We start from the raw sequence: 21,129 nt of genomic DNA, 5'->3' as shown, positions 1-21,129 counted from the left end.
CACTTCTGGCTCTCTGGGACCGGTTGAATAATGGGCTGAAATAGAGCGCGGAAGAAGCCCCAAAAAAATGTTTCGAGCATTTTTGCGTTTATCTGACAACAGAGAGATGACAGGAAATTGAGGGGAAAGAGAAGGAGACGTTTCTGATTTTTGGTGAGTCCTGGTGGTCGTGTGACAAAGAGAAGTGTTGTCGGACACTGGTGGTCAGCTTTTGACGCATACAATTTGAGCTCTGCCTCTTAAGCCCCCTTTCAGGCGTGCACTCCTTCACGTTAATCTGATGGCAGTTTCACATGACGGTCTAATAAGACCTGAAACATTTCTGCGTCCCTTTCAACACAGCACAAGTCTGGGGGGGTTGATCAAAGGTCCACAGGTATATAAAGCAGGAAGCCCTCCAGGAATGCCGGTTATATGTGCTTTAGTGTGTTATGACACCTTTGGCACATTTGTTTTTTTGTTTTTTTTTAATATTTAACTTTAGTAGATTCAGCCTGACTGTCTGGAAACGACCATTGTGAGTGAAGCGCCGAGAGAGTGATGGAGACGGGCTGGATGGATGAAGAAAAGAAAGAGCGATAAAATGTGGAGGAAGGAGGCTGATAGATGGGCTACAGGAGAGAAGGAACGATTTAGCTGTGAGGGAGTGTGTGTGTGTGTGTGTGTGTGTGTGTGTGTGTGTGTGTGTGTGTGTGTGTGTGTGTGGAGCTGTGTATGTTTTGACTGGGGCCTCCATACCACAGCTCTGTTTGTGTTGGACAACTCTCTCATACTCTCTCTCTCTCTCTCTCTTATTTTTCTTTCATTCTGTCTGTACAGCTATTTTTTTCTTCTTCCCATCCTCCCTTTCTCTGCTGGAAGGAGGCCGAACAGGGCAAAAACTCAAAAGAATTTTCTGCTGATCTTTAAAAGTCTCAATAGGGAATATAGTGTTTTGTACTGTAACATTTAGAGGTGCTAGAATTGTATCTTAATTGAGCAGGCAGTGTTTGTCCATAATATCAGCTGATAATTGAGACGATCATATCAAGTAAGCTACCGGTATTCAAAAACCTTTCATCGATATTGATCTATTCAGTGTTTGTTTTTTTTGTGTGTCTGTTTAGAGATTTAATTTCATTTTGATTTCATTTTGAGTCATGGGTAGTCCCCCCCCCCCCCCCCATTGTTATATTCTTCATATAAAATATTCCTTTGTTTGCCTCAGGGATCAACAAAGTCTTCTCTCATTTTACAGGTAGCTAATCTCACAAACACAATAAATAATACGTTTCAATACTGATTCAAATCCACAACAGATTTTAGACTTTCAATACTTTAACAAAATGAAATATATCACTGTGGAGCTTAGAGCTGGAGGCGAACGCCATTTGAGGATTGAACTGGCCCCAACCACCACCACGCTAGGCACGGTTCGGTTCAACATTTAAATCTGCCAGGTGAATTTCAGATTAGAGGAAGTTATAGAAAGTCATCATAAGTAGTAAGTTATGGGGAAATCCACAGTCCAATGGCGCCCCACGGCAGCAAACAGATTGTTCGTGAATGGGAGAATGACAGAACTTAATTGCCATACGTTACAGTATCATTTAAATGTGCAAGCGGTTGAAAATCAATGTGTTAGAGGAAGGGCTACAAGATTAACAAAATGAAATGTGCTGAAAATGGACCGTTATCGCTTAGACTCGGGTTGAGACTCCCAGCAACGGCATTTGAACAACCGGTTGGGGAAGGACTAAAAGGTACACCATGAGGTCAGTTACATGCTTTTTTTTTTTTTTCTCATTTTGAAAGTTTGAACTGAGAACCGTCACCATCTGCTCTTACTGCGTAATATTTCTAAAGGGCTCTTTAAGGTGTAAAAAATGTTAGACTGTTCCCTCTGCTCTGCTTCACTGCTCTCTGCGTGTATATCTGCTACCATCATTACTGCTACTTTCCCAGCCTTCAGTCAGTCCCACTTACACCCCAGCATCCACCTACGCTCCAATTCTTGTCGGGGGTGGGGGAGGGGGGTATTTTATATCATCACACCACTATCTCTGTTACTGGCTTCCATGTATTGCTGCAGGGGAGTGATGAAGTCTGAGGAAAGATGCCAGAGATGAACTTTACTACCAGGCTGTATTCTCATATCAATAAACTTAGCTGACTGAACTGCGTCTGTAAAAATACTCTCCACTCTCCAAATGTACATTCATTTGAGATTGCAGGTACTTCATATTAAATGTAACTTCTTACAATAAGCTTATGGAGCTTTTTTGTTTTTTGTTTTGTTTATTTTGTATGGATTAAATATAAGCATACAGCAAATACTGTATAGACCTTTTTAGTGCAGACGCCATGATTCCGTCATGGCGTTAGCTGGAGGCAAACACAAATCACCTCAGAGCAGTAGGCTACGTAACCTCCCGAAAATATATCACCCTGCTGTGTTGTTGGGTGCCAGAATCGAAGGAGTAATGGGTCCAAATTGAAATGTTATCACATACGAGCTGCCACTGGCCAGTCAAACAAATCAAAGACAACTATGGTTAAACGCGATAAGACGAAAGGATTGGACCGACGCCATCGTCAAAAATGCTCGTGTTTGTAGCTCACACTTCATGTCTCGTGAGGTTAAATGAAGTGTTGTCTGTTGTAGGTATGGATAACGTCATGTGTCTAAAGGTTTGTCACGCCCACCTCATCAGAAATCGGGGAACTCTGAGGAATAGGTGACTTCTCTCGTTACGCTAACTCTTTTAGCGCATTAGCTAACTTTGTTAGCTAGTTGTACGGCCAGAGACAAAACTCATCTGTTAAATCTTTGCGTTTCAAGTCTTGTAGGCCTACATGACCTTTCAGGACTTAGTTATAGGCATGTAAAGATTTATACGCCCTCAGTTTCTTTTTACTACACACGCTTGGTTTCTCTATCAGGTAGCTGTAACGCTAAATGTCAGCCCATTCCAACCGGAGGTAATCCTGTCAGATGGTCCATCAGGCCAGTCTGGCCCCTGTTGGTTCATGTTAACTTTAACCGAGTGAGTGGCCGTACATATTCAGAGAAACTTCAGCCATTGTTAAAAAACAAGCCAACAAAACTTGCTAGCTAGCGTTGGCTAACGTGTTCAGGGAATGATTCTGCCTCCACCTAAGCTCCGCCCACAAAAAAAGTCATAATATTTACTAACAGAAAAGGGGTTAATGCTATGAAATTACATTCACTCCCATACACACACACACACACACACACACACACACATAGACAAAGGTCCATACCGTGCTGATCCGTCCAGGTTAGCTCTGTGAATGAAGCTGAGTTTGGCATCTGCCCAGTACAGCTTCTGTTCCACTAGGTCTATCGTCAGACCATTGGGCCAGTATATGTCCACATCCACTATAACTTTCCTGTTAGAAACAGACGCACACAAAATGATCTTACAATTGGTACTTTTGTTATTCTCGTAGAACTGTCTCTGTACATCTGGACGCACTGGGGATACTGTACTATGTAAATATTACTGTAAAAACACAAGATTTGCTTTAGTACCTGTTGCTGCCGTCCATTCCAGCACGCTCTATCCTGGGCTCCTCTCCCCAGTCTGTCCAGTACATGTAGCTGGAGGGAAAAACAGAGAGGAAATATGTCAATAAAACAAAACGCAGCACCATTTTGCAATTTAACTGATTCTGGAAAACACCACGGCATTTGTACAGGTTAAATCAGGTTGTTGATCACTACTGATGAGTCGCGGATTACTTGAACAGCTAATAAAGGGAAGCACAATAAATCAGTGTGTGCACGTGAGAGATAGAGCTGGAGACACACAAAGAATGACAGACACATCTGCATTCCTTTGGCCGGCGACGTAGAAACAACAATTGCAGAGCAGGAAACCAGAGAGAGAAAAGAGAGAAAGAAGGAAGGGAGATGAAGTGGAAGCAGAGCATCTTCTTTCTGTTCTACTAGTGTGATTCTATTTTTGTGATCCATTCCTATGCGTGTACATATTTCTGCAATATTTACAATGCAAGAGTGAACTACTGTTGAACTAAACTGAAAGGAACTTGATCTGAATTGTCTGTGCATCACTTAACTTGTCTTGGAGCTGTCTTTCAAAAGAACGTTGACTGAGTTAGTTCTGGGGTTATCTATATTTGTGTTATAATCAACAAATCCCATGAAAATACCAAAACCCACAACGTGTCGGTACATCTCTCAATACTTTGTGACTTCCCTACCCTGTCTTTGGCTCCCAAGTCCATTGGTTCCTACTAAAACAGCTGGACACTGTAGTTTTTAGCAAACGCTGGACAAACAGGAGGAAATGGTGCATTTGTTAGGGACTATTTTCAGCGATGGATGGATCCACATTTGGTGCTCTAGTGAGTATTTGGGGCAGCAGGACGGTATAAGTAGGATTGAGTCAAAATAAACAACAGTGTGTGTGTCGGGGCTGTGATACACACACAATACTTACTAATAAGATACATTTATTGTTGGTCTTTGTCTTTTCATGTAAGTTGTTGACAGTAAAAATCACCAGGTCCCCAGACTTCTCCTTTAAATCCATTCACTATATGCATATATAATCTATGCCACTCTACATTGTAATGTACATTTTATGCAGATGGTTCCGTTGTAAATGCCACTGACCATTGCGTGGGATTTCTGTTGTTTCTGACACATTTTAGATATCAAATACTATCTTGTATGCTATTTTCAAGGTTATAAAAATTTGATATATATATCTCAATATATATATTGATATATAGCTCTTGACCCAAAGATTTAAAACATTACGGTACAAGCATGTTGAAAGCCATTTGTAATTGTTTTCTTACTAAATCCAGCAAAATAATTCAACTAAACTGACTATTTGAATTGACACGGATTCATATACTTTATACCGATTTAAAGGACAAGAAAAACCTGAATCAGATTTTTTCTTGTTTTATCATATTTAACGAACCAACTACCAGACGTCATTACAGTCATTACAGACATTATAATTAGCTGGAATGCTCTTTTCTGCTACACCGTATGCGAACGGGACTGAATCAACACGCAACGGCAAATATATCATCTGAGGAGCTCAGGCTTTGCTGATCCAACAAGTTGTGAGGAAGAGAGAAGGGGAGGTCAGTGTTAGGTCGGACCACAGAGAGGATTGTCCAGAGTAGCAAGCACACGAGAGGGAAATCCACACCAATCGCATGCATTTTTTGAAGCGTTTCTGACATCACTTGTCTGGCTCACAGAACATATGTGCCTTGATTTCAACAAACCGCACCAACTCGAGTTCCTGTATACTTCCATTAAATGTCTGACATTACTCAGTCTGGTAAGACCCCCACACCTGTCCTCTGATGTGAATTCAGAATAATTGTGTAACAGATTTTCGATACATTAAAAAAAATTAGGATTTAACAGTAATATGACAAGTGCAAGTTTGTTACCGCTGAGCAGGGTTGAGAGCAATAGCCCTGGGCTGGTCCAAGTCCATCCAAAACAGGACCTTCCTGGAGGTTCCGTCCAGGTTGGCCACTTCAATCCGATTGGTCTCCGAGTCTGTCCAGTAGAGCTTTCTACCCAACCAGTCACAGGCCAGCCCGTCCGGACTGTCCAGCCCTGATACTACCACAGTCTGGCCAGTTCCCAGCGCCTCTTTAAGAGCTACAACCACAAAACATACACAGTGTGAAATGGTGACAAGAAGGAGGGTGCGTTCCTCATTGACCCACATCATTTTTGCAGCCACAGTTACTGCTGGTTGCAAACAGGAAACCTTCACTAAGCAGGAGAATGAATGCACGGTAAACAGTATGCAGTCTTACAGTTGGATGACTGATTCCAGTGTGTCTGTTTGATGGCCTCCTCGCTGACATCTGTCCAAAATATCAGGCCCTCGGCGTACAGGAAGTCCACCGCCGCCGCATCCTCTAGGTCGCTAACAACGATGGCCGACTCACCCCGCACTCCCTCTGCGTCTGCCAATCGCACGTCACGCCGGTTGGCAAAGAGGAGGAAAGGTGAGCCTGGAAAGGAGAAGATATTTTTATGTAATATTCGAAACATTGTACATTAAAAGCCTTTTTTTACCACAATGAGAATGGATGGCAATACATCCTGCGACTGTGTTTTGTAACTTAAGACACTTATCACACGTTTCAAATGCTGTTATTGGATGATAAGAATGAAAAGTTAAACCCATTTGCAGCCAGCGGACCTCAATGCGGCTATGGCTTGATTATGGATTATAGCTGAGCACTGGTTATTTGATTTACGGCTGCAAATTATGCTCGTATTAAATAAATGACGCCAATTGCATCGGTTCTTCTAAAAGGCCAAAATTGCTCAAGCTTCAGCAATATTTGACATGAAAGGTTTTAAACTGAACTAACTCCTGAGGGCTTTATAATCTCAAATTGACTTAATATTCGTCTTTTAGAGGCAAAATAATGTGTAGCCTACACTCATGGAAAACTGTGGAATTTCCCAGTGGTCTAGGTGCTGTATAAATACTGTGAAAGGATCAAAACGCTCAGTCCACGGAGAAACACACACAGCCCGTATTCAGAAACTGCGCCTTTAAACGAGCCGCCAGGACTTTCGCAAGGTTGTGATGTCACAACTATCAGGTCATCTGATCCAGGCACAGCACCACCAACCAAGTACAGAGACGCTCATCCACCCGCTCAGTCTGGCTAAACTCTTCAAGTTTTTGGAGGTTGTTCAGTTTGTCTAAAACGGCTTGTCTCAGACAGAGGGACAGAAAGGAGAGCTATATAGAGCTGAAATGAGCATAATATGGGACCTTTAGGTAAATCCTGAGAATGCCTGCTATATGTCACTTTATACACTGATTTAGATCCAATGTTTCAATCAAAAGATTTAACTATTAAATTTTGTTTGAGCATTGTGACGATGTCATCAACTTGGTCTTGGAGACTACAAATTTATGACCGAAAGCCTGCGTTACAAACCGGGAGTGAGGAGTTAAAAAGATGTGGGCATTTCCCTGGCAGGGAGGGTCTAAGGAAAGGTGCAGTTGTGTTGTGAAACATGCAGGATACCCATTGTTTTGGAGCTTGACCTTGACATACTAAGGACTAAAGGTCAGGATATCTGGACCTCTGCTGCCTCCAGAGTCCACCACTTTTGAGAAAGTGCAAATCTAAAATATCTTTCATCATAATTCAAGCATGTGAATCGAATAAACCGAAAATAGGCATCACTCGGACTGAATCGCCAACCACTAAATCCTGAACCAACTCTGATCGACTTCACAATCGAAACGTGTCCCGAAGTGAGAATGAAGTACTCGTTTGTTGACGCATAAAGCTGTTTTACATTGTCCAGTCTACCACCAGTCAAGTTTAATTTCACTAATCAGTTATTATGATGACTTTAAAGGCCTAGTGCATCCTGTCAGATCACCGCAGTGCCACAGTCACGTTCACAGCAAGTCACCAAAACACCAAACAAGCTTTGGCGAAAAAAGAAAAAAAAAAGCGGTTTGCACCAAACGGGACTGCTACTCATTGGAACAAAGCCCAACCAGGTGTTATCAAAAACATAAAACCTCTAACACTACTGCCATCTGGCAACAATCTGCGGAGGCCAATCGAAAACCAAAAAAAGATTTTGAGTTTTACATTAATCATTCTCTCCTAGAACACAATGAATACACAAAAAACAAGTATGCGTATGTCCGGGTCAAGACTCCACAACTCTGTGTTGTGAGTGTGAGCGCAGCTTATGTGAGTGCAGATGTTGTCCTCCCACTGTTGGGAGGCAGTAGCTGTCACAGTGGCTGCCACAGTGCCTCTGGGGAAGCTTGTGGTTTTTGGCCTGGCAGGGTGGCAGAGCTGCTACGCTGTGGTTTGGCACGACCTACTGTAATCCCACAGCATTAAGACACACGGCTTCTGTCAGCATGGATGCCGTCCCAAAACAACGCCCAGACCTTAAAAGAGGACGCTGCGTTGCAATTATTTGAATCGATTAATCATTACTTTAATAATGACAAGGATTTGGGGACTGACATGGGTTTGAACTTTGAACTGCCAGTGATGGAACTGTTCGAGTCACAGTTCAGGGCATGTTGTTTGTTCGGTTCATTTAGGCTATGAGGCCTACTGTGTGCTTTTTTAAGTTAGAAAGTTAGGCTACGGTTTCTATTTCTTGTCACACTAGAAATGGGGAATAGCCTCAGAGATTTCAGTCAAAAGTCAGGCAGAAAATAAAACTTCTAATAAAGTTATTGGGGGGCCTCAGTTGGCACAGATGAAATGGCAAGTGTACGAGACAAAGTACAGTTAGAGTTTCGGTCCGCTGTGTTGGGAGCATTACGGATTATCTATGACAGTGACAGAGAAAAAAAAGTTGGCGGATAAAACAGCAACTGTGTGCAAGCACTGCGCAACACGTATTGGCTCATGCTAGCAGCAGTGCTTCCAATATGATGAACCACTTATGAAGACCGTCACCCCAGTGCGTCCGTTGACAGCGCAAGGAGGAAAGAGTCGGGTAGGTAGTCCCCGCAGAGTTTAAACTGCCTCTCCATGCAGATCCAGACAGGGGCGGAATCATAACTGAAGCATTGACGGGGGTTTATAGGAAAAGATGTGTGACCGTAGCCTAAGTAGCTCTTGCTACAGATGGATGGACCTCCAGGGCTGCTGAAAGTGACCTAACTAACTGTGACTGCCCACTATGTCACTTCGGAGTGAGCAGTGACATATTGGGAAAACTGGAGAGAGGCAACAGCACAGTCCGTGTCACCACAGACAATGCAAAGAAACATTGTGAGTCAGCCAAGTACACAGTCTCACTAAACCAGATACGCCGGCCTCCTGGGGAGAGTTAGGAAGGTGGTAGTCTGGCTCACCGGATGTAGGCTGCTGGGATAAATCTCCTCCTCCCCTTCAGCTAACTGCTTCAGCCGTTCCTGTTTTCAAAGTCTGTGGTTTTTAACAGGTCCAGTGAGCTCCTCCAGACCTAAAGCATAGGTAGGCTTCACCTCCAGGACACCGACGATCAAGTTATGTCTGTCAGGACTAGCTGCACGGAGCCACAGTCCTTGATCCAAGTCCCTGCCTCATCAGAAAATGTACAGTGATCTCACAAAAGACATTATGGAAACTGAAGACCCCTACAGTCTACACAAGTGTGCTTATATGGCCACAACTAAATCTCTTGCTCTTCGCTCTGTACCAAAAACCCATCCTTTGTGACAAGTCAGAGAGCTTCTAGAGTCTATGAGTTCTCTATCTGTGTATTCATTTGTTTCATAGTTAGTTTGTGTAATATTTTGTTGGTTAGATAACAAGACCTATTAGATTAGACTCAAAACACATACTAGCAAGGAGTTCTGACTATAGACGTTGTGTCAATGAGTAAGCACATGGAAGGGAACTATAAAGGCTTGCAGATTGACTGAGATTAAGAACAAAGCTCTATGGACGGACATTTCAACTGGATGTGTGTGTGTATATATATATATATATATATTATATATGAGTGGCTGATGAGGGAATGAGGTGCAGGTGGGGAGGTGTGCGGGGAAGCTCAGGTGAGGGGAATGCAGGAGAAAAGTCTGAGGGCATCTGGTGGGTGGAAGGCGTGGAGGACTGCCAACGAACCGCATTGGCATGGGGGACGAGAGAGGTGACTGAATGGAGGGACAGAGAGGAAGAAAGAGCAAAAAGTGGACTGAGGCAGACGTGACATTTTTAGCATTCTTTGGGCATTTAACTCAAGTCGAGTCACGTGTCTTTGACAACAGCACTGCGCTGACTTACAGACCCTTTAAACAGAACATGCTTGCATGACGTCAGTGGAGCACTGGGGGGGGGGGGGGGGGGGGCTTATTTAATGTGCAGCTGCTATTAGTAGATTAGGTAATTGTCATGTAGCTTTTGTTTGTGAGAACTGTCCGGCTGGTGTCCAGTTGGTGGTTCAGAGCTAACCTAGCTTGTCTGCCCCGGCTAGCTTGACTTTTAGCTCGTCCTTCTTCGCCTCAAAGTGTTTTTCAATGCTTTTAGTCAAAGCAGCTCTCGACGGCATGACGTATTCGGGCTCGAGGTACCGAACTAGCTCTTTGAATCCCTTGCCATCTACCACACTGATCGATAGCGTATCGGTCTCGATCTTTCGGCACACCAACTGGGTAATGGCTTCAGACCGGCGGGCATCACACTCCCCCCCTTTCATCCTTGGACATAGCAGTCGGGGGGTGCTTGTTCTTAATGTGGTACAGCAAACTAAAGAGAAGCATCACATAATTTACATTTGACTTTGTTGCCTTTCTGGAGGAAATGGTCCCACGCCAAGCTTTGTTAAGCGCACTTTCAATTTTGACTTAAGACTGCTAGCTAGCTAGCAAAGCCGTTAGCAGAGGTTGCATGCAAATTAACCTACAGGCCGACATGCATAACCGGTCAAGAATATTCGCAGCGGTTCACCGTTGACATCCCTAATAGCAAGTAATGAGGGCTAACCCGAATCTATGACAAGGAGCACTGAAGCTAACTGAAATAGAGGTGCAAAAATTAGTCGATTAATCAATTAGACGACTGTCATAAAATTAACAGTCAACAGTCGAATCAGTCATGAATCGGATGAATCACAGTTTGAAACATCCCCATCAAACAGGAAGAATAATTATCTTACTACGCAAGAACCATAGAGGTTTATACAATTGGTAACACACATTTCCCGATCTCGAGTTCACTGTTCACACTCTCCTCTGAACACACAATTTTATTTATATAGCGCCAAATCACAACAAAAGTCATCTCATGACACTTTACATATAGAGCAGGTCTAGACCGACTCTTAATAATATTAATAATTAATAATATTATTACAGAGACCCAACAGTTCCCACCATGAGCAAGGAAAAAGTTCCTTTTAGGAGGCAGAAACCTTGAGCAGAACCAGACTCTAGGTGGGGGGGGGGGGGGGGTCATCTGCTTTGACCGGTTGGATTACGAAAAGCCAACAACAATCCTTCCTCCTGTGCATGATCATGTTTTAATTCAGTGCACGGAGAAGGGGGGGGGGTGCTTTTCACAGACGTGTTCACTGTCAATGTGTAATAAGATTTTACCCATTTGAAATAGTACAAAAAAATAGAAAGTCTAAATGTGGCAGTCAGTGTTGATATTTTGGGGGGGGGGTCGCCACATATAAGTCAACGTACGGGAAACAATGGATTCCCTATCTGTTTGTAGGGCCGAAGAAATATATGATTTGCCTCTTTCATTTCAACAGCTTTAGACTGGACGTCCGTTTCTGCACAGTCTCAAAACTTAGCCAATTGTAGTCTCTCAATAGTACTGTTGTTTCCCTGGTAAATTTCAGAAAGTCAGTCAGCTCTCCTCTACTCCCTCTCCATGTGACTGAGATATCATCAATGTATCTTTTCCCGCAATCTTGGACAGAAATGTGTTTTGGAGTGGGTTATAAATGAATGTCACTGCCCACGGCTGTGCCACGATTTACAGGCAGTGATAGGAATCCAAATACTTGAAGAAGTTGATGGTGAGGATCATTTCTGACAAGAATGAGTAGGAATTAATTCAGGAGGCAAAATCCCACCCGGACGTTTATTGAAATAATAGAGCATCGAGATCTGTTTCATGAGGCTCTGCGTGTCTTAAGTTACCAGGATATCAGATTTGAGCTCTTATGATAGTGTTTAGTATGTCAACAGTGCCCCCAAGAAAAGGAAGGGAGACTCGAGACAAATTCCTTAATGAAAAAGCCAACATATTGTGACAGAGGCTCAGTAGGACTACCAATATTTTGGGCCGAGGGGGGATTTATAGTGGCTTCACGGGGCAGGAAGTCTTTTTCTTTTATCCAACCCCTTTTAAAGGCCAGTCAGTGTACTCATCAATATGTTTTTTTGGAAATGTTGGGTTATACTTTAGAGGTGTGTAGCACTCTGCCTCAGCCCCTAACCACAACTGACCTTCATCAGTTGAACGCACATTGCTCAGAGCTTTCAATTCAGATTCATTCAGACTCATTTGTCTGGTAGAAGTCTGGTATATTCCAGCTAAATCTTTCACCGCTGATTGTTGTTCAATTTGAGATTTTTGAGGAAAATGTGTGTGTCGAGACGAATGACATCCGTGCACCTTGTGAGATATGGATGGATGTGTGTGTGTGTGTGTGTGTGTGTGTGTGTGCATGGAACACAACACAAAAGAACAGACCAAAAAAAACTACATTTGAGTTTATCAATGGGACTAACAATCAAAGTGCGGGGGGGAGAGGCACCGCTTGAGTCCCTGTGTGTGTGTGTGTGTGTGTGTGTGTGTGTTTGAGGGGGGGGGTCATACTGAGGTGGCAGCTTGAAAAGAAATAAGGGTCCCAAAAGAAGTTTCTAAAGCACAGGCAAAGCACTGCTGCACCCCTTTCTGTGCAACACACACACACACACACACACACACACACACACTTCTCAGTTCTCTTGTTTTGTTCTGCTTGGAGAAAGCGAGCAGGCTGCCTCGCTTTACATCTTATCAGAGGGTAAGGTTAGGGTTAGGCAAGTAGTGGGTTGGGGCTAGGGTAAGTGTCCAGAAAATGAATTTAAGTCAATGTAATGTCCTCTGAAGTGATGGAAACACTACTGTGTGTGTGTGTGTGTGTGTGTGTGTGTGTGTGAAGGGTTGCAAGGAAGGAAGAGATTTTCTTCACACCTCCCCAGTTGGGACAAGAAAAATGTGTGTGAGGAGCGCAGGGAGCATATCTATGCAGCGTGTGTGTGTGTGTGTGTGTGTGTTTGTGTGTGAGGGGACCCCTAGAGAAATCAAGGTAGACTGCCACAGACTTCCCCTCTCTCCACCTCTGCTCCTTCTATCCTATTTCTCCCTCTCTCCTCCCTTTGTTTTGTCCGTCTCCTCCCCACTCGTTCCCTTCTTCTTCTTCTTCTTCTCTTTTATCATGTCCCTCTCTTCTCAGCAACTTTCTGTCCTTCCTGTCTTTTTCCTCTCTCTCTCTCTCTCTCTCTCTCTCTATCCTCCCTCCATCAAGTTTGTATGAGGCCCAAACAGCACAGAACCTCCTCGAGTTTCACACCAGAGCAACACAAACAGGAAAAAAGATATCAATCTCTTCCTTACATTCCTCCTCACCAACTCTCTTCTCCTGACCCCTTCCAGCCCCCGACTCTCTTTTCCTCTCCCTGTAGCCGAGAGCTTACCAGCTAATGTTCTTGTGCATCTCATTCACTGGGTATGAAATACTTTCTTCTTTTTTTTTTTGATAGTGACCGATCAAATGTTTCCTAACTTCAATCACAATTCTGCCAATTTAAACTGTGTTTTATACAGGCAAAGTTCCATGCAGGGATGAAGAATTTTTATAGGCTAACCCGGAAGTTAGCATCGCCCTCGTTCCCTCCACAAAAAGCCAATGGGATTTTTCCATGGGATTTTGGATTATTGCAGAAAATACGCTCTGTGGCAAAACAAAAGTATATGATACTTACACGTTTTGTTCAGCAAGATAATCTCCACTAATGAACACCACTTTTATGATTTTTTTCTGGAATCACCAGAAGTAAAAAGCTAATGTTAGGCTATAAAGGAACTACACCACGGTCGCATTACTTCAACGTCACCACCACTAAGCTTCACTTTTAAGAGAATATAGATAGATATACATATATAGACAGATGGATATAGAGTATAAACACAACGAGGCTGTAAACTAGACTAGTGAGTAGATGACTTTCCGTGTTCGGCATGAAGATGTTTAATGTCCGCGACAACCTCTGTAGTCTCATTTAGCCGCTTGTTAGCAACCAGCCTTTTTTAAGGCACGTAAAAAGCTTTGAAATTCACGAGTGGGGGGGTATCTACTGACGTATTTTATGTTGTAGAACAAAAAAATCTCTCATGCTTGTGTTAACCACAAACCTTATTTCAGGCGTCTAACCCGAAACCCCATTCAAAAAACCTTCCAGACGAGGGAACCTGAAGTGTAAAGATGTTTTAGGACTCATTCCTGCAGCACGCTATAAAAGGAGGAGGTGAAAACAGGCCGGATTCAGCTATTTATTTAGATTGTATCATTCTGGTTGCTTGTTCCATTTCATAAAAAAAATGTTACATATCCTAATGCATGAATAAAAATGCTAAGAAGTGATCTGGTGAAAAGTATCAGGAGCTGCCATGTTCTCAGTCGGCCTACGTTAGGTCTTGTCCTGTTTTGTGTTGAGTGTCAAGTGTGCCTCCACCCAAAGAAAAGAACACACTCAGTGTATGAAGTGCCTGAATGCAGTGAATGTAATGGCCCATATTGTGCAGGCTAATGGCGAGGAGTGTGGAAATCACCTATTGGTTGGTCTCAGCAGTGGAAAGAGAAAAAAATACCCAGGGTTCCCAGGGCAAAGAGGTTTTTTTTTTGGGGGGGTGGCCTGCACAAATAGAAGAGCCCCCACCCAAAAAGATATATATTTCTATTCACAAGTCAGTAGAGCCAGGAATCGAAAACCTCAATACTTTTTTTTTTTTTTTTTACTACTGCTGACCAAAACATGTCCGTATGGCTGCTTGTGTTTAGACATTTAACATATGAGAACTTCTTTCGAGAGCTTCTTTTGTGAAATAAGAAAAAAAGAATTCTGGAACAAAACCAGGTATAACAAGTAGATATTCTTATTAGTAGGGGGCGTATCGGTACACAAAATACACAGTTTGGTATGTACCTTGGTTTTAGGGTCACGGTTCGGTATGTTTTCTGTACGGCTGGAACGATCTTCCCAGACAGTGGATCTAAAATGCTAAGGGAGGATCCTCCAGCTCTGCTCTCGGGGGTAAGACAACTAGCATGCTACAGCTGATAGACTAGACAGTACTACACATACCATTACACCCCTAGTATGGCAGTGAGATTAAAACGTGATTAAAAGTATTTTAGTATTGAGGTTCGATACCCAGCCCTGGTCAGAACTGATACAAAAGTCTTATTTTCTGTCACCACCCAAGAGCGGAAGATGGTCAGAGCATCATGCACAGGACTCTGAATGCACTACAGGAACCACATATCAATATATCAATTATTATTCCTATGTTAAATACTTGTTCTTCACTAAAATAATGCAGCATTTGTCCCATGTGTTGATAAAAGATGAAGGTCTTTGGTTTTTCTTCCCAGAATGCAAAATCCCACTCTTGTTCAGTGTCTGAGTAAGTGAGCAACACTGAAGCACCCCCCCACCCAGAGTCACACTCAACTGAGGAGACAGGCCTGTCTGTCTACGAAAGTTACAACTGAAGTGTCAAAGTTCAGAAAAGATGGCCTCCGACAGTTCTCTTCTTTGAGGCACATCTTTGTATTCAGTGTATGCGGCGTCCCTGAGAACTGCTCCGGGTCCTGTTACAGTGGGAATTCAATAATGCGTTCATAATATGGGCCCGTTCAAACAAGTACGTTTTCTTAGCTTTCTTGGGATGATCAGTAATATATACACAATAGAGCCCTACCAACACTCTATTTTTGGGGCCGATACAGATTATAGGGGGTAGAAAAATGATATATTTTCTTTACTAATGATGAATTTATCTTTATATTTGGGTACATAAAAACCTAATGTTATGAGTGAAGTCACTGGCAAAACATCTGATGTCCTCTGTACTCTGTTGTTCTGGCTATGACGTTCATGCTACAGCTTCGTTCTGAACCATTGCTCTTTTTTTTCTTGCTTATCAAAACATTTCATCTTTAGCAATATTTCACTGTTGATGTATAACGGTCACAAACATTAACTCGTGGTTTCGCTGCTGCCGAGTCAAGCTATGAACAGCGCCTCGGCTATAAACGGTCAGGGGAAACGTTCAACCAAACTGTGAGTCCTGAACAAAACCGTTTGGTATGAATACATGTAACCGTTACCGTTACACTCCTACTAATGTCATGATGTATAGGCAGAATGGGCTCGCCCATTAGCTCCCACTCAACTGACATGGTATGAAAAGAGCACGTGGTTAGCTGGTTAGCAGTTAGTCACCGGAGAGTAAAATACGGGGACGTTGTCTATTTACTTTCCAGCATTGCATTAACTAAGTAACAACGTAGCATGAAGTCAACACTCTGACGCTGGGACAGGGTTATATTAGTTATATTGAAACGGGAAAATGATGGAGTCACAAACTAGCTCGCAGCTGAACTTACTGTGAAGACGCGCTTATGGTTTATAGTTTTAACCAGCAGTGAGGTGAAGTTTCTTGACTCCTGCTGTATTTTTACATTCATGTTAATGAAGTCTTGCACCTGGACACACCATTTCTAAGATAGCCCAAACATTTTTCTCACCATATATTCTGTAATAAATTATTTTTAGTGCGCAGTCTTTTCTTATTTTTCTCCTTTATTCCTTCATCATAACTCCGTATTTTTTATTTTTGTATAAGTTCCGCACCGGGGATCAATAAAAGTAATAAAAGACTTAGTCTGAGTTTCATTCATGCAAAAAAAAATGCTACCGTTTACAGAGTGATCCGACAGTCTGTCAACACACACACACACACACACAGCTGTGATGTTTTGCCTTAGCGGTGTGCTGACACTACTCTGGCGTTTTTGACCTGTATGTGTGAAGTGTGTGTGTGTGTGTGTGTGTGTGTGTCTACATGTGGTCACCTCCCTGACAAACTTAAGACATCATTCTTCTTCCCTCAGGACTGACAAGAGCCAGTCACTTCAGACTTCAGCTGATTTGAGTATTTAACCCTACCGGTCCCCGGCGGAAAGCCCAGTTTTCTGCGCGCTGATTAAGGCAGACTTGATGCACGAGCCGATTGGCGTATCACTATCAGTCAAGTTACAGTCGCGATCCTTACGAGCAAACTGATGCTTGGCTGCGCGTTGTTACGGAAATATGTGGAACGTAAAGTTCCTCAGTGTCCCAGCGTTCTGAGGAGGTTATACAGAGTTCATTATTGCCTTTGCAAGCCTGTATTGGTTATGATGCTTCTTGTAAATCATTTCTGGATTTGACCCATGAAAAGTCAGTCAGTCATTTACTTTGAGTAAAAGTTTGCTGTCGCACTTCATATATTTTTGCCAGCTATTTACTGGTTATGATGATTACACTAATTAGTTGGTAGGCGGCTGATTGGTAGCGGTCACATTTGACACTTTACTTACGGTCAGAATTGTAATAAATGCATTTTTGTAAGTGGCAAAATTTAAATTCTGCGTGTACTCAAACAGCGCGGAAAGAAAATGTGCAATTTGAAACTAGATGTGAGATTTTGAGAAGCAGATAAAGGGACTTTGTGTGGGCTCACTTTTTAAATGAACTTAATTGAAATCCTGTGTATTACACAAAATGATCTGAACACAAACAGCCTTACAATAAAAACAATAATCTAACTGGAAAAACAGTATAAAGTTTTTCTTTCAGTACAGTGCAAGTTTTCCATGGACACAAATCTGTTTGCTGCTCCTCATCTATGAGTGAAGCATAGCACAAACCAATATTTTCTTCTTCTTCTTCTTTTTTTTTTTTTTAAACGTGAACCAGTCATCCTGGCATACGGGCGTTACTACTACACCTGACAGGAAATTGATGATGGGATGGAAAGGTCTTGATGTGTGTTTGAGGGCTACAGCACCTCAAGACACAGCGGATTCAGTTCCTTTGTTCTTTCATCCTCATACTTTTTTCCACTATAAGAGAAAACTCCACACCACCACATACATTTTATGTTGTCATTCGGTCTCCACTACTCTTGCACGTTGCACATTGAATTGAACATAACTGCTACCATTTAATCGCTCAGAGATCAACTTGTTTCCTCTCATAAGAACTGAGGCTGTAACTGATGATTATTTCCATTATCGCTTATTGTCACGATGAATCTTTTACAAACTGTTACAAACAAAATTTTTAAAAATGCTCCTCACCCAATTTCCCAAAGTGACTTCAAATTGCTTCTTATGTCCAACCAACCCCAAAAGACGCTTCATTTACTGTCATAAACGACAAAGAAAAGCAGCAGTTCTTCACATCTAAGATTATCAAAACAGCTGGCGATTGATACGGCAATTTCTTTCCATTCCAATAATTGATCAATCGAATAATCGCTGCGGCTCTGTTAATAACTGAACCAGCACACGGTGACACTTCAGTCTGATTTGAGTTCTGACCTTTTGGACTTTTAGCTGGTTTTAGCAAAAAAGACACAATCAGGAAGCAAAATCCTTCATGAAAATGTTCAGATTCTGCATCTTTGAGATTCTGCTGAGTTCAGATTCTGCTGAGGGAGCTCGCAGGGGTGTTGCAGAGGTTTGGGTTACACAGAACCGAGGGAAAAAAGGAAGCTTTAAGATGCAGGCAGACAAATACGAGCTAGCTTTAAGACCTGATGTAATGCCTCGCATCCATATGAGAGAGAGAAGCTCCGCCTCTGACTGGGCAGCTCCACATTAAATAGTAAAAACCGCAAATCAGGCTAGTGGTTGAAAGTAAGGCTTCTAAAGACTTTTGATCCAGAGGCAGAATATCTTTGAAAGTGTCCAGCTGCGGGGGTTTTGTTTCCCAAACAGACAATCCCGGCTTCTTTTCCACTATCAGCGCGGAGAGGTCCGCCTGACACCCGACACCCGAGCAGGAATGGCTGGAGCAGCCGAGGCCCGAGAAAATAGCCCAGGCTGGCTCCAAACTTCATTTCTAGCTCCGCGCACAGAAACTCACAAACTACTGCACGGGGCCGTAACAAAGCACGAGCGAGGCGGCAGCTCCGTAACGCTGGGTTTATCCCACCGGTGGTGTCGTGTCTCGCGCACGCGCGGACACGGACACACACACACACACACACACACTCACACAAGCCGATGCAAAGTTTCGAGACTTTTCGTTACAACTACTGGCGTTGTTGTACCCTTGGGACATACAAACCCTCAAGTTTCAGACAATGAATCACAGATAGCGTTCTAGTTCGCCTCCGTGTCTGTGTGTGTGTAGTCGAGGGGGGGGGGCATCATAAGGGAGCAAAGCGCGCACGAGTACAACTGGAGCACAGCACGCTAACTACTACGTTCTTATCGGGGTTTTTTTTTTTTTTTTTGTTCCCGTCCTGGTGGCTCCGCAGCCCTCGTTCCCTTAGCATCCATGTTGAGAACAACACAAGAAAAAACAAAAAAAAACTCAACGTACCGTCAACCGCCGACAGCAAGCAGCAGCTCCACAGCAGAAACCCCAGCAGCAGACCGCCCATTTCAAGTCCCGTACGCTTTAAATCCATAACTCCCACTCCATTTTCGGCTATTTTCCTCCTTTAAGTAAGTTGTGAAGACGAAGTCCGCTTCTCCGTGTGTACATGTACACAACCCGGGCCCGTGTTCCGTTGTCCAGCTCGATATGCGTCTGCACGCGCGCGTGTGTGTGTGTGCGCTTCTGTCTGTCTGTGTGTGTGTGTGTGTGTGTCCCTCTCTATAGACTATACTTTTTTTTCTCTCTCTCGCTCTCTCTCTCCCCCCCCCCCAGTTAAGGCGCTCGCGCTACTTTATACTTTGGACTGCCGAGCTCGCGCACGGAGAGAGAAAAGGGCAGGCGGACGTGGTGTGACGTCATCCGACACGAGTCGAGCGAGATGTGTTTTACACCGTAAACTTGACTGCTTTAAAAACCGACACGTTCTTGAGCAAAATGAACATTTAACACGCTTTAAGCGCGAAACGAATGAAATTACCAGTCGACATACATGTAGTTATTCGTTGTTTAGCTCAGGTTTGGTTCCGGAAAAATTAATAATAAACAGTGCTTAACAAATTTGTTAGACCACCTGTCATAAAAATGAGAAAACACAAATATTTTAGAAATCTGTCAAAAACTTGTTCCAAACTAAAAATTGTGTTGTTATTTATTAGGCAAATAACAAACTGGAACAACTAAATAGTCCTTATTCACACATATTAACCAAAAATCTTGCATTCTTGCAACCACAAAACAAAATGTTTCTGTTCAGGAATGCGAGTAAATAACTGTGATTTGGCATCTCAATCAAAAAATAATAATGTGCTTTACTATTTTTTTCTGCTTTTTTGTAAAACAGTAAAATTTGAGAATTCATGGATAACAACAATAATTATATTTCAGCATTAAAGATATCATTTTGATTAAAGAGCTTGGCTTGCACATACTGGTGGATTAACCATTACAGAGACATCAGATATTTTGGTCATCAGCAATACTGTTCATTTAGGGCAGCGGTGGTCTAATACATTTGCATATTTTGAGAGATTTCTAAAATATTTGTGTTTTCTCATTTTTATGCACTGTATATGTAATAATACACAGTTTCTGAAAGAGAATTTAATATTCGCCCAAAGTCATCGCCTTTCAAATGGATGTATCTCCACTCCAAACATTCTAATGCGATAGGGGTCAAGTGTGAAGCAATTTCAACAATTATTTGTACATACATTTATTTTACCGACATGGTGTGAAATTTTTGAATATACATGACAAGTGGGTAGTTCCGACTGCCAAAAGCACAGAGAGAAGACTGCAAACTGCAAACTAAACCAAACTAAAAATCCCTGACTTAATCCTAAATGGATAATGTGTATTTCAAAATTCAGTTTTCCCCATATTTCCAAATATGAAATGCCAAACGTGTGCTCTCTCGGGGGTGTTATTTAACGGAACGTTTTGCCGCTCTCAAAATCACAACTGAAAACAAAAATTAAAATAGTGACGTACAAGTAAAACACAAAATAAAACACAACACGTCATATTATTTAACCTTCACTGTATGCTCTATGTAGGCCGATTAGTTCCTGTTTAAGACAAAGGGTCAACCAAAGGCAAACACCTGCGTTATTACCTATACTCGTGAACGAGGTGGAACAAAGTGACGTTTTATTGCTTCAATTTTGGGGTTATTTTACGTGCAAAGTTGTTGTTAACTTTTACAGAGGAGCAATAGAAAGCATCCTGACTGGAGACGTTACAAACTGGCATGAAGATGCGCACGGCCCAAAACCAGAGGGCCCTGCAGCAGGTGATTAAAACCGCCTATATCATCATTGGTATCCGGCTACCGGGCAGAGGCCAAAGGATACTAAAAAGACTACAGCGCAAGCTTCTTTCCTCAGGCTGTGAGATTCACTCG

The 21,129-nt window shown here is 42.6% G+C and overlaps 1 protein-coding gene across 3 annotated transcripts in view; it reads right to left on the bottom strand.

The window, feature by feature from the left end:
• Positions 1 to 19,257, bottom strand: part of lrp5 (low density lipoprotein receptor-related protein 5) — a 62,146-nt gene extending 42,889 nt beyond the window's left edge. For 2 of the 3 annotated variants that reach the window (XM_070908143.1, XM_070908144.1), the window contains exons 1-3: positions 5,446 to 5,518; positions 3,536 to 3,604; positions 3,265 to 3,393 (exon numbers count right to left, since the gene is read on the bottom strand). In XM_070908143.1, the coding sequence (XP_070764244.1) occupies positions 3,265 to 3,393; positions 3,536 to 3,604; positions 5,446 to 5,492 (245 nt within the window). In that variant the 5' untranslated portion in view covers positions 5,493 to 5,518. Of the gene's footprint in view, positions 1 to 3,264; positions 3,394 to 3,535; positions 3,605 to 5,445; positions 5,663 to 5,823; positions 6,025 to 19,169 lie in introns of those variants that run through there. The other variant, XM_070908142.1, reaches the window with a different exon arrangement.
• Positions 19,258 to 21,129: the final 1,872 nt, after the last annotated feature.

Source organism: Enoplosus armatus, chromosome 6, assembly GCF_043641665.1.
Source record: "Enoplosus armatus isolate fEnoArm2 chromosome 6, fEnoArm2.hap1, whole genome shotgun sequence".
In the NCBI taxonomy this organism is placed as follows: Eukaryota; Metazoa; Chordata; class Actinopteri; order Centrarchiformes; family Enoplosidae; genus Enoplosus; species Enoplosus armatus.
Note: the sequence above shows the minus strand (reverse complement) of the source record. Positions and strands in the feature narration are given on the sequence as shown.